Genomic DNA, 13,401 nt, shown 5'->3' with positions numbered 1-13,401 from the left:
GTGCCGCACTGGCCAAGGGACATATGGGCGCAACCAGGTAAGGATGACAGATTTCCTTCCTTAAAAGAGGACATGAGTGAATCAGATGGGTCTTCACAACAATACACTAGTTTTGCGTTTCAGAATGTATTGAATTAAATTTCACCATCTGCCACGATGAGGTGGGAATCCAAATCCTCAGGACATTAGCCTGGGGTTCTCAATTACTATTACTGCAATATCACCTGCCTGTTTCCCCCTCATCGTGTTCCCATTTCAAAGTCCCGCAACTACAGCACCTTGTTATTTTAATTTAAAAAATGCAACACATTTCCTTTAATTTAGGTTAACACAGTTACAAGCTCCGCCTTTTCAATTCATTTGCGAGAAGCTCATCACCACCTCCTCAAGGGGCAACTAGGGACAGACAATAAATGCTGACCCAGACAGTGACACCCACACTTGGCAAATTAAAGACTGAGGTGGAAGAGATGCACAGGGATGAGTGGCCTGCGCTGTACGTATATCTGTAACATGGAGATTTCGGAAAGGTCCATGGTCTAGATTTTGCTTCAGGGCCACAAGCTTTTTTTAATTCATTGAAAACCACAAGATGGACATGAACATACAAACACCAGCACACTCACTGGTCCCCACCACCAGCTCTTCACAAGTGTCATCGCATTCAACACACTTGCCAACTCTGTCCCACTACGGAATTTGGTCCTATTTGTTTATAATTGAAAGTTACTGTTGAATCTGCTTCCACTGCCGTGTCGGACAGAGGGTCCCAGATCACAACAACAGTGTGGAAACCAATTCCCTGCCCTGCCTCTGACATGGAGTACCTGCAACTTCTACCCTCATTACAGACCCTGCTCTCAGTGCCATCAATGTCTCCTTCCTTACTTACTCCATCAAAACCCATTGGGATATCAACATCTGTTAAATCTCCGCATTGCACAGGAGCCCAAGAAAGAGGGGCCATTCGGCCCATTTCTGGCTTGCTGCCCCCTTCGATGTAATCATCTCCAAAATCAATGTCACTGCCCTGTAGGACATGCTGTGATGGCAAACGTGACCAGCTGGTGATTGAGGTCATTTACAATCACCATCCTCTTTCCATGGCAGAACCTAAAGAGCCTAGGGGACTCCCAGCCGTAGGGGAGAGTCATGAGCGAGTCTTAAAGAGACAAGGGGTTTGTCTTAAAGCGAGGCTAATTACTGAATAACTACCTTAGTGACGCAGACATTGTAACAAAGTAGAGAAGGATTTACATACAGGTCCAACCCCTTGGAGACCCAATGACGACATTTCCCAATGAGGTCCTCGTGACATCATCAGATTGGGTGGAGCTTTGTGTCGAAGTCAGGATTAACCCTTTCAGAATTGTTACTTTATACAACACCCTTCCACCCTCGATTCCCTCAGAGACCAAACTCTAGCAACCTCGTCCTTCAATATATTCGACACCCATAAGCCTATGGAGCAGAGGACTTCAAAGATTCGCAGTCCAGAGCGAGGACATTTCTCCTCATCTTTGCTGTGCGGAGATCAGCCCAATTCAGGGTCCCCCAAACTCTGGTACTTTGCGGTAAATCTCCTGTACGCACAGTACGCTACAAAAACTGGTGAGCCTCAGCGAATGGAGCAAAAAGCTGGAAACACTGAAAGCTGCGAGTGATGAATACCAGGTGAAAGCCACGGTAAACAAAACAAGTCCCCTCATAGTTCCTTGTGATGGAGAGCAGACAGAAACATGACACAAATTGCTCGATCGCAAACAGGGGAATAGAAGCAGTCCAGCACAGGAAGCTGCCAGGGGATGAGATTCTAAATCTCTGGTGCAGAATTCTGCCAAACCCTCATTCACAGAATACAGGGGGCTTTAAAAACTGAGCTGGGCTAGTGTCACAAGCACTTTGTCAACCCAAATTATTGGTTCTAGGGTCAAAACTGAGACACATATGTAAGTGACATGACAGGTTGTGGAACCAAAAGCTGGGGGAAGTGGCGTAAGGAGACAGAACAGTGGCATGTTCAAGAGTGTGTTCGTTAGAGAGTCAGGGAGTTGTCTGTAAAGAAACAGCATCTGGTTACTACAGGAAAATGGCACCAAGTGAAACACTCAGAGAGATAGCGTGGACACAGTGGGCTGAATGGCCTCCTGCAGTCGAGTTTTGAGAAGATTTGTAGCTCAGGTTGAGGTTCTGGATGTGAGTTTGCTCACTGAGCTGGAAGGTTAGCTTTCAGACATTTCGTCACCATTCTAGGTAACATCATCAGTGAGCCTCCGACGAAGGCTTCGTCGGAGGCTCACTGATGATGTTACCTAGAATGGTGACGAAACATCTGAAAACTAACCTTCCAGCTCAGTGAGCAAACTCACATCCAGGGCCTCCTGCTGTGCTGTGACAGTTCTGCGAATCATTCAGGAGCTAAACGAACGTCAGTACAGGCTTGAGGGGGCGAATGGACTCTGCTTGCTCCCAGGTCCACCCTCGTTCAAATGAGCACTTCTTGTTTCAGAAGCAGAGCTGGTCTGACCATCCCGTGGGTCCCTGCAGTTTCTGACTCACGTTCAGCAGCTGCTAATCATTCAAAATATAAGTGCGACTACTTCACAAGCAACCGGCTGCACCAGCTACATGGGCGAGCCTAGGCTGTGTGAAATACCAACAACAGAATCAAGACTGTGGACAGTGAATCTGAGGCTGATGTTTTTCTGCTAAAGGATTTACTAAATAGATGCAAGAAAAGAATGATATGAACATTCCATCCTATACGACAATTGCTCTCCATTTTCACTCATGAACCAAGGCCACCCTTCTCCTCCTCTCAGATCTCAGAAACATGCAGCACCGGAGGCCATTCGGCCCACAATGCATGTGTCAGCTCCTTGAAGGTGCTGTCCAATTACCCCCACTCTCCTCACTGCCCATAGTCCTACCAGCCTGTTTTGTCCTAAAAAGTGCAGAGTGCTGTTGTAATTTTGAATGTGCGGCCTACAGCTGCAGTGAAAACAGATTCATTTTTGTTACACATCCATTTATTGCATGTGGGGGCCGCTGGCTGGGGCCAGCATCTATTGCTTGTCCCTAGTTGCCCCTTGAGAGGGTGGGGGCGAGCTGCCTTCTTGAACCACTGCAGTCAATCGGTTGTAGGTTGACCCACAATGTCCCTTAGGGAGGGAATTCCAGGATTCTGACCCAGCGACACCGAAGGAACAGCGATATATTTCCAAGTCAGGATGCGGACCAGAGGGGCTGCTCATCACCTGCTTCTCCAGGGGCAATTACAGACTTGAAACAAAATGTTGGTCCAGCCAGCGACATGCACCCCCCCATAATGACTTAAGAGGGGACCTGCTTCCACTGCCCTTTTAAATGACACATTCCAGACCATAACACAACAAGTTGCTGCATTGAAAAAGCACCTCACCTTGGCCCTTTGACAATCTGTTACCTCTGGTTAGTCACCCTAAAGTATGTGGAAACAGTTCGTCCTTCATTTATGCAGTTGTAACTCACTCATCATTATCCAGAAACACAATTAAGCCTAATCTCTAAATACTGTGTTTTTAAAAACCTCATTGTTTAAGTCAATTTTATGCACCCACTCTGAAGTTTTTGTTCTAAAATGCCTGGAAAAACAGCAACAGTCTGTCAAGTTCTAAACTCTGCTGGCATTGTGTGTTTCTAGGGGACTGTTGCTATGACAATTACAGCTTGAAAATTCATACTTACTGTTTTATCAATAGGATCGGTTTTACCGCAAACATTTACAACAGCAAAGGCCTGCATTTATACAGCACTGTTACAGGCTCGCAGAGCATAGTACATGTTGTTGGTCGACCAGCCAGTTCCTGTGCTGTAACATCAATGAATCTCTTACACAATTTGCAGATTGATCCTGGCTGGCATAAGACCATAAGATAGAGAAGCAGAGTAAGGCCATTCGGCCCAGAGTCTGTTCTGCCTTTCAATCATGACTCATATGTTTCTCAACCCCATTTTCCTGCCTTCTCCCATCACCTTGATCTCTGTATTAATCAAGAACCTATCTACCTCTGTCTGAAATATACTCAATGGTTTGGTCTCACCACTTCCTGGGACAATGCGTTCTACAGATTCACCACACTCTGGCTGAAGAAATTCCTCCTCATCTCAGTTCTAGAGGCTCATCCCTTCACTTTGACTCCTCAGGTCGGAGTCTCTCCAATTAATGAAAACATCTTCTCCAATAGCCATTCTATCCAGGTCTCTCAGTGTTCGGAGAGTATCAATTAAATCTCCTCTTTTCCTTCTAAACTCCATCGATTACAGACCCAGACTCCTCATAACGACAAGCCATTCATCACCGCAAATCATTCTGGTAAATCTCCTGTGGGTCCCCTCTACGGTCCGCACATCCCTCCTTAGACACAGGGCCTAAAACGCTGCTCACAATATTCCAAATGTGTCTGATAGGACCTTCACACAGCATCAGCATTATACCTCTGTTCTTGTATTCCAGCCGCCTCGAAATGAATGCTAACATTACATTTACCTTCCTAACAGCTGACTGAATCGTTAACCACCCTAAAATGGTGAACTAGGATTCCCAAGTCCCCTTGCGCTTCAGACTTTGAAAGCCTTCCATGGCCGATGCGACTTCATTCCTCTAGCCTCCTCCGCAATGCGTTCATCCTGTTTCACCTCAGTCAGATCAAATTCTACATTGAGGGCTCTCAGGATAAAAATGTTTCTCTTGAATTCTTTACAGGATTTGTTAGAGACTACCCGGTCATTGCTATCTCTCTTTTTGAATTCCAGACAAAAGCTGGATTTGTTTTGTCAAATCTTCTCGTGCTCATTAACTGGTTTGAATATTAACTTTCCCCAACTAACTGCAAACATTGAAGATCACAGCAATACGCAGCAAACAGACTCACAGGGCAGTATGTAGAGCTGTTAACAGATTGTACAACAGGTGACGGTCTGTATTTAGATGTGGTTTAACTGTCAAAGATTTCCTTTCTGACAAGTGGCAATCTCAGCCTGAGTGAGGGGGTTAAATTTAAAAACTGAATCTTTTCTACAAAGCTAAAAACGAGAAGTGCAAAAAATGGCTTGAAAAAATCTCCCAAGCATAACATGCAAGCAGCTTTCACTGGAGAGAAGTGACATTTTGGCAATGCAGAATGCATCTGGCACACACACAGAGATGTAAAGCAGATCTAAACCACCAGCAAACAATATGGCTGGGTGCATTTGAATTAAGAGCAAAATCATTTCTGCATGTGGTGCATCTCGGCACAGAAACAGATTCAGAGTCATTGAGCGTGTAATGTCTTGCAGGATGCAGAGCGTGGGATCTCGGTGTTCCAACATGGAGAACTGGAAATTGGCACAACAAAGACTTCCGGGGACAACAGCAAAAGTGAGGCAAACTAGCCCTACCGGGAAAACAGGACAGGCTGGGGATCTTTTCCTGAGAAATGGGAAGACCAAGTGGTGAGCCAGCAGAGGGCTTCAAAACTTAGCACACAGAAGATGGAGTGATAACGGGAACTGCAGATACTGGAAAATCCAAGATAACAAAGTGTGAAGCTGGATGAACACAGCAGGCCCAGAGGCATCTCAGGAGCACAAAAGCTGACATTGCGGGCCTAGACCCTCCATCAGAGACCCTCTCCGAAGAGAGGGAAGACAAGAAAGTGTGCAAGAGAGGCTAAGACAGAAACAGTTCTCTCTGGTGGGAAAGTTGAGAATGAGAGGCAGGCCCATACAACAGCGGGGGACGGGGACAGTGACACTAGAGTGGGAACCTGGTACTTCACCGCTGTCCTCAGGTATCTCTAAAGGTTTTGGAGCTGTGATGTTATTTCGGTTAGAGCTTCTCAGTTCAATTGTTTATTTGTTAAACCAGGCAATCATGACAACACTTGCATTGAGACAACGCTATTATCACAGTAAACACCTCCCAGTGTGTTCAGCCTCATCAGTCACTGAGCCACAGCGATTAAAATGGAGTGCAGAGCACGAGACAGAGCAATTGTTGGAGAGAACCAATGACTCAGCGATATGACTGTTCCTGTGTTAGGGTTGTAGAGCAGGGGGAAGCAGAGGTTCCTCCATATTTACCATCTCTGTAAGTGACCGCACCGCATCACCATGGTGCTCACACAAGGTCAAAGAACATGCACTGACTTCACTGCTAGCTTACAAAGATACAAGAGCCAAGAAACAATCCTGTTACCCACCTTCTGCTTCCTCAAGTATCTGATCCACCCAAACTGTTAAATCCTCCCAAGAGTCTTTTGCTGCTCTTTGCAAAATGTAAAAAAAAGGGGAAAAAAAGGACAAAATGTCATGCAAATAAAACCACCAAAAGAAACAACTTCTAAAAATTAGGAAAAAAAAATAAATGGGGACTGCGAAAAAGAAAAGACACCGTGACACATGGGTTGTATCTGTTGTGATTGCAGAGCACAGGAAGCAGCGTGGTAGAATGGCCTGTTTCTGCATTGAATTACAGTCACTGAAAGCTCCCACTTATTAATTCAAATTTCACCTGGGCAATTTTAAAGGCAAACTTTAAATCTTTCAAACAAGTTATGTAACTGGTTCACGTTTACTGGAATATGTAAAAAACAGCTGAAGTTACTGTATATACACAGTGCACTCTCACCCACATAGTCAGAAAGCCCAGTAAGGACTGATTAAAAAGTCCCATCCTCAATGCTGGATTTGTATCTGCGCTTCTGACAACACCCACAATCTAACCACATTGTTGGCACTGTTTGACTGAAGGAGAACACATGCCAGACTGACGGGTCACAGCGCCATGACCTCAACACAGACTGGGCATTGAGGCAGGTCCTGAATGCACCTCAGGGATAAAACCCCCCGATACACTGGGCTCCAATCTGACCCACGCCAGCCATCCACTTTCAGGGGCTCAAAGAAGGAACTAAAACAGAAAAGCTGTGAAACTAATAACAAACCTTTCCCTCCCACACACAGAAGAAACCCCAAAAGGTTCAGCGAAAGATAATTCCAGGAAACCTGTGCAGCAGGCAACATGCTATGAAATGTCTGGACTCACAGCTGAAGGTGGTTTTTTTCTGGTCCACCATCTTTCAAAGAGCTATCCAATTAGTCCCACTCCCACTGCTCTTTCCCCTGCCCATCCCTACCAGGCTTGACAAATCATCTCCTGGCAATTACATACCCAAATCCCTTTTGGAGGTTCAGCCTGAATCTGCTTCTCTGCCGTTCAAGCAGAGAATGTTCCAGACCAGAACAGCCCACTGGGGAGAAAAATAAATCCCCACTCCCCTCTTGTTTTTAAACCGATTTCCACAAATCTGCTTACTGACACTTGCCAATGGGAAAACATTCTCCTTATCCACATGGTCTACACCCTAAGCAATATTTGAAGGCCTCAACTAAATCTCCCCGGACCCTTCTCCGCACGGAGAAGATCAGCCCGAGTTTCTGCAGTCGAGCCACACCCCCCCTGACAATCCCTGGTTCCATTCTGGTCAATCTCCTCTGCACCCTCACTAAGATCTGGACATCCTTCCTGAAGTATGAAGGCCAGAATGAGCTCAATACACCCTGCTAGAAGCTAACCAGTGTCTGACAGATTTAGGAAAACTTCCTTTTTTCTTAAAAAACAGTTTATGCCTCTACTCAGTAAGTCTAGATCTCTTCTCTATTTCTTAAAAGACAGCTCATTAACTTGTCCTGCAGTTATAACTGTCATTGCAGGCTTCCATGGTTCTCAGTTCCTCTACAAGAATATAAGAACCAGGAGCAGGAGTAGGCCAGCTGGCCCCTCGAGCCTGTTCTGCCATTCAATAAGATTATGACTGACCTTTTCATAGACTCAGCTCCACTTACCCGCCCACCCACCATAACCCTTAATTCCTTTACTGCTCAAAAAAAATCTATCCTTGCCTTAAAAACATTCAATGAGGTCGCCTCAGCTGCTTCACTGGGAAGGGAATTCCAAAGGTTCACAACCTTTTGGGTGAAGAAGTTCCTCCTTAACTCAGTCCAAAATCTGTCCCCTCCCTTATTTGGAGTCAATGCCCCCAGTTCTCGTTTGACCCCAGAGTGGAAACAATCTCATGCTTCTATCTTATTGAAATATATAAAATTATGAAGGGAACTGATAAGATCTCCCCCACCGTGCCACCAATTCTTCTAAATTCCAATGAGTACAGTCCCAGTTTACTCAATCTCTCCTAAGCCAACCCTCTCAACTCCGGAATCAGCCTAGTGAACCTCCTCTGCACTCCCTCCAGTGCCAGGACATCAGGGTGGCAGAGTGGCGCAGTGCTCAGTACTACTCAGGGTTAGTACTGCTGCTTCACAGAGCTAGGGACCCAGGTCGGATTCCACCCTCGGGCGACTGTCTGTGTGGAGTTTGCACTTTCTCCCCATGTCTGTGTGGGTTTTCTCTGCATGCTTCAGTTTCCTCCCACAGTCCAAAGATGTGCAGGTTAGGGTGGATTGGCCTTGGGAAATTACCCAGTGTTCAGGGGTGTGTAGATTAGGTGGGTTTATAGGGGGATGGGTCTGGGTGGGATGCTCTGAGGGTCAGTGTGGACTGGTTGGGCCAAAAGGCCTGTTTCCATACTGTAGGCATTCTATGAACTCATTCTATCCCTTCTCACGTAAGGAGACCAAAACTGTACACTGTACTCCAGGACCCTATTCAGCTGTAACATAACCTCCCTGCTTTTAAACTGCATCTCTCCAGCAATGAAGGGCAAAATTCCATTTGCTGCCTTAATGACCTGCTGCACCTGCAAACCAACCTTCTGCGATTCCTGCACAATGACACCTCTGCACAGCAGCATGCTGTCATTTTTTACTTTCAAATCAAACTCCCTTTTACTATTATTCCTACTAAAATTGAATGAGTGAGCAGATGGAGTGCAGCATGTCTATATTCTTCTGCAGACTTTCAGTGTCCTCTGCACATTTTGCTTTACATTTTAGGAGACCAGGCAGCATCAGAGGAGCTGGAAAGTTAATGTTTCGGGTCCTGACCCAAAACGTCAGCTTTCCTGCTCCTCTGATGCTGCCTGGCCTGCTGTGTTCCTCCAACTCTACGCCTTGTTATCTTGGACTCCAGCGTCTACAGTTCTTACTATCTGTGTTGCTCTACCTCTATCTCTTTCCAAGTGCTCCCATTAATTTATGTTGCCTCTCTATATTCTTACCGGTACACTGTGCCTGCTCCAAATCACCAACATAGCAATGGGCTGACTGAAATCACTGTGTTGTTGAAGAGGGAGCTTACTAGAGAACCTGGATAAATTTCAGCTTCTATATGAAGAGAAGACTTTCCTCTGAAAGAAAACAGATCAATTCTGAAGCAAAAAAAACCCCAAAAAAGCAAGAGGAACAAAATTAAGTCTGCATAGCTGCAGCTAAAGCTTTTGTCACTGTAACAAAGCTTTCGGCGCACTCTGAATCTGAGCACCCTCTGTCTGTGCAAGCCCTGCATAGGGAAGAGTTAACCCTGGCTAATGAAACAATGGCCAGACTAAATGAGACGATCAAAACCCTGACTCCAGTTAGGAGCAAATGCCTTCCCCTCCCCCAAAGAAAGGCAGTGGGGAAAGCACGCCTTTGTATTCTCAAGTAGCGCCCCCCCCAACCCCTGGACAACTGATGCAGTTCAAAGGTCAAGCGATAGGGGAGTGAGATGGGGGGGGGGTGGCGGTGACAGGAATAGAGGGAGTCACTGCATCGTCAGCACATTCCTCACAAGATGGTCTTCAAAAATCGGAAATCAGACCGGCGCAAGCTAACGTTCCACTGAATGAAAAGATGCGTCTCGAGTTGCTAACTGGTTTCTGCTGCCGGTGCAATTCTTAGAACAAACAAATAAAAAAAATCAAAACAAAGGCTTCTCACTTAGAAAAACAATCCTCTGCAGATCTGAAATGAGAGCTCGACATCGGCTCTGTATCGACACACAGACTAGCTGCAAACCATCAATGCTGTTTCTGATGTAATCTGAGGAGGCAGACGGTATAGATCAAGGGTGTGCCAGTGACTAAATTATAATTTCTATCAATTGGTCCCATCCATTAATAAAAGCAAAACAGGTTTGCAATGTAAGGGAGACAAAAAAGAACTCAGATCCACAATGACAATAAAATTTAAAGCAAATTTAATGAGGTAAGTGACACAGACGTGGCTTGTTGGTTTAGTGTGTCTGCAACGAACAGTAAAAATCATTGACAGCAGACTTTATAGGGCTCTTTAAGTAAAGCAAAAAAAGGTGCTTTGCAATAATGACAATGTTCACTAGTCAAAGATGCCACCATGGTTACTGAAGATTGGCAGGTTTGGGGGCTGGGGGTGGGGTAAACATGAAAAACAGCAAACAGCAGCTTGTAGGGTCTGCAAATGGTCGTTACCTTCATGGGTAGGCTCTGGGTCAGGTGTAAGGGAGATATCATTCAATTCCCGCAAACACAGCCACTCTCCATCCACCGAGACACGGAAGTTGCACAGGTAGATGGTCTCTCTGGCAGCCTGGGTGATCTTGTCTGTAGTGGGTGTTGGAGCATCACTCTGGGGAGTCAGGTCAGACATGATGAGCCAGCTGACTGGAAGCTGAAAGTAAATCCTGCAGCAGAAAGGCTGGCTTTGTAGGAAGGGATCACGGTGCACAGAGAGAGAGAGAGAGAGAGAGAGGGCGGGTGTTTGTGCTGACACTGCAGAGACCCAGAAACAGCCTCAATAGCAAGGGCACGTTGTAATCAGAGACCGATTTCCCTCGTTCTTATATATAAAATATCCCTCTGGGATAGCAACACAGGCAAAAGGAGAAGCTTGTTTTCTGCAAATCCTCAAGATTTAGTCCAGCTGCAGATCCCCAGCAAGGAGGCAATCTGGGAGATGAAGGTTCCAAACGTAGAGGGGATGTTTCAGCATCTGTTTAAATGGAACTCTCTGCTAACTGGTGACTCACAAAATACCATTCTCAAGCATCGAACAGCAGCTCCCTCCCTGCGCAGGTTGGGTGTAGACCAAAATGGCTGGCAAAATGCAAAGCCTGTAGTGAAAATTCAGCATCACATGACATCAGACCTATAAATGCATAAACAATCCCTGACACAGCTCTGGAACACCGCAACAGACAGTACCATTGGTGCTTACAGCCTCCTGTCTCCATCCCTTTAGCTCAGTCCCAATTAACCACAGACACACAGAGACACATACACACAGAGACCCTACCGATGCCTGATGCAGACCCAACAGATAATAAGGCCATGGGTAATTTTGAAAAAGTTGTGCCACCGAACTCAACTCTCACATCACAGAAAATTACAAACCTGCACTGGAGTATAAAAAGGCACATTTTCAAAGTTGGCAGACAGCAAATGCTGAGGATAGAAATACTTTGGGAGGTCAGTGGTGAAATCAGCAGATATTTTGCAGATTCCAGAAGTGTGAAATAATTCATTTTAGTCACGAATGAAGTTGCAGACTATAAACTGGATGGATTAGCTTTAAAAAAGGGGGTGCAACGAAACAGAGAGAGCACAAGAGACCTGGACATTAATGTACAACAAACCTCTGAAGGTGAGGACACAATTAAAAAAGCCCTGGACCCTCAACAGAAAGTTGAGATTAATTTAAAAGTGTGTAAGCTTTGCTAAGTCTCGATAATACGCTGGTTAGGCTGCACTGTAGGGAGGACCCTGGAGAGCAGGGGTGCAGAGATTTACTCGGAAGGGACATGGATCTTCAGTGAGTGCAGAGAGACAGGAGAAGCTAGGATTGTTTTTCTTAGAGCAACAAGGTTAAAAGGTGACTTCGGCTGAAAATTGCGACAGCTTCTGATAGAGAAGCTCGAGAGAAAATAACAGGGAGAACGGCCATTTAACACAGCACACAGGCTGGAGACCAATGGCAAGAGACTAGAAAAAAATAAAATTATTTATACAACTCATTGCAATTTGAAAAGGTGATGAAATTCAATAGCAACATTTATAAAAGGGAACTATATTAATATTTAAAGAGTTAAGTACAGAGGTGCAGAGCCAGGAAATGGGACCAAAGCCTCTCAGGGGCATGATGGGGAGAACAGCCTCCTTTCTGTGCTGCAAAATTCTCCAATACAACTGGACACACGACAGCAACAAGTCAGCACTGTTCTGCGACTCTATGGCACCAATTCTGGTCAGTGTCCCCATACCTGCTTTGGCCCAGTAACCTTCCCTTAAGGAAACTCTAGCCACCAGATGGAACACGATTAACTGTGGTAGAATTATGTGAAAATGAAAACAGAGGTATCTCACACAAAAACCCTGCTGGTTCCCTCACGGCCTCTAGGGAAGGAAATCGGCTGTCCTTATCTGGTCTGGCTCACAGCAACACGTTGATTCTAACTGCCCTCTGAAATGGCAGTTCAAGGGCAATTAAATCGATAAGCAACAAACTTCAGCCACTTAAAATCTATAAACGCCAGGAGCTATATATTTAACCAAGCTAGGAGAAGCATACACGCTGCAGGGAATTGTACAAGGCAAACACAGCTATGGCCTGCGTGCTGTAAAACCAGATTAGAATAGTCAAGTGCTTGTTTATGACCAGTGAAAATCCAATAGGCCAAAGGGTCATTTTCCGAGCTGCAGACCTCAATGACTCTAGTACTGATTGGCCTACACAGTCACTGCATTTCAGTTGCATCATCCCTTTTCAAAAGGAGGGAAAAAGCTCTAGCAACCCAAAGGTGCTCACACTAAATTATTTACAGACACTGCACATTTAAACGGGTGAGGCGATGGCCAAGTGGTATTATCACTAGACTGTTAATCCAGAGACCCAGATAATGTCCTGGGCACCCGGGTTCAAATTCCACCAGGGCAGATGGTGGAATTTGAATTCAACAAAATATCTGGAATTAAGAATCTAATGATGACCATGAATCCATTGTCAATTGTCAGGAAAAACCCATCTGGCTCACTAATGTCTTTTAGGGAAGGAAACTGCCATCCCTACCTGGTCTGGCCTACATGTGACTCCAGACCCACAGCAATGTGGTTGACTCTTAACAGCCTTCTGGCCAATTAGGGATGGACAATAAATGCTGCCCTAGCCAGCAATACCCTCATGCCATTAATAAATAAAGGCAAAACAAAGGTGGATTTGCTATATAAATGTGTCTACAACAGCAGGAATCCTGCAGTAACTCACCTCCCGACTCCCCAAATTCTGTCCCACCATCTACAAGACACAAGTCAGGAGTGTGATGGAATGTTCCCCACTTGCCTGGATGGGGGCAGCTCCAACAACACTCAAGAAGCTCAACACCATCCAGGACAAAGCAGCCGCTTGATTGGCACCACATCCACAAGCATCCCACTCCCTCCACCACCGACACTCAGTAGCAGCCATGTG

General features: G+C 45.6%; 1 protein-coding gene across 11 annotated transcripts in view; it reads right to left on the bottom strand.

Annotated features, from left to right (window-relative positions):
* rufy3 (RUN and FYVE domain containing 3) overlaps nucleotides 1-13,401 on the bottom strand; it is a 63,984-nt gene that overhangs the window by 41,851 nt on the left and 8,732 nt on the right. For 3 of the 11 annotated variants that reach the window (XM_048529911.2, XM_048529964.2, XM_048529972.2), the window contains exon 2: nucleotides 6,225-6,284. The exons of 1 other annotated variant lie outside the window; for it this stretch is intronic. In XM_048529911.2, coding sequence (XP_048385868.1) covers nucleotides 6,225-6,284 — 60 coding nt within the window. 7 more of the 11 variants (XM_048529928.2, XM_048529991.2, XM_048529945.2 and 4 more) reach the window with 7 other exon arrangements.

The sequence above is a fragment of the Stegostoma tigrinum genome, chromosome 1 (assembly GCF_030684315.1).
Source record: "Stegostoma tigrinum isolate sSteTig4 chromosome 1, sSteTig4.hap1, whole genome shotgun sequence".
NCBI lineage: Eukaryota > Metazoa > Chordata > Chondrichthyes > Orectolobiformes > Stegostomatidae > Stegostoma > Stegostoma tigrinum.
This window is presented reverse-complemented; position numbering and strand designations above follow the sequence as displayed.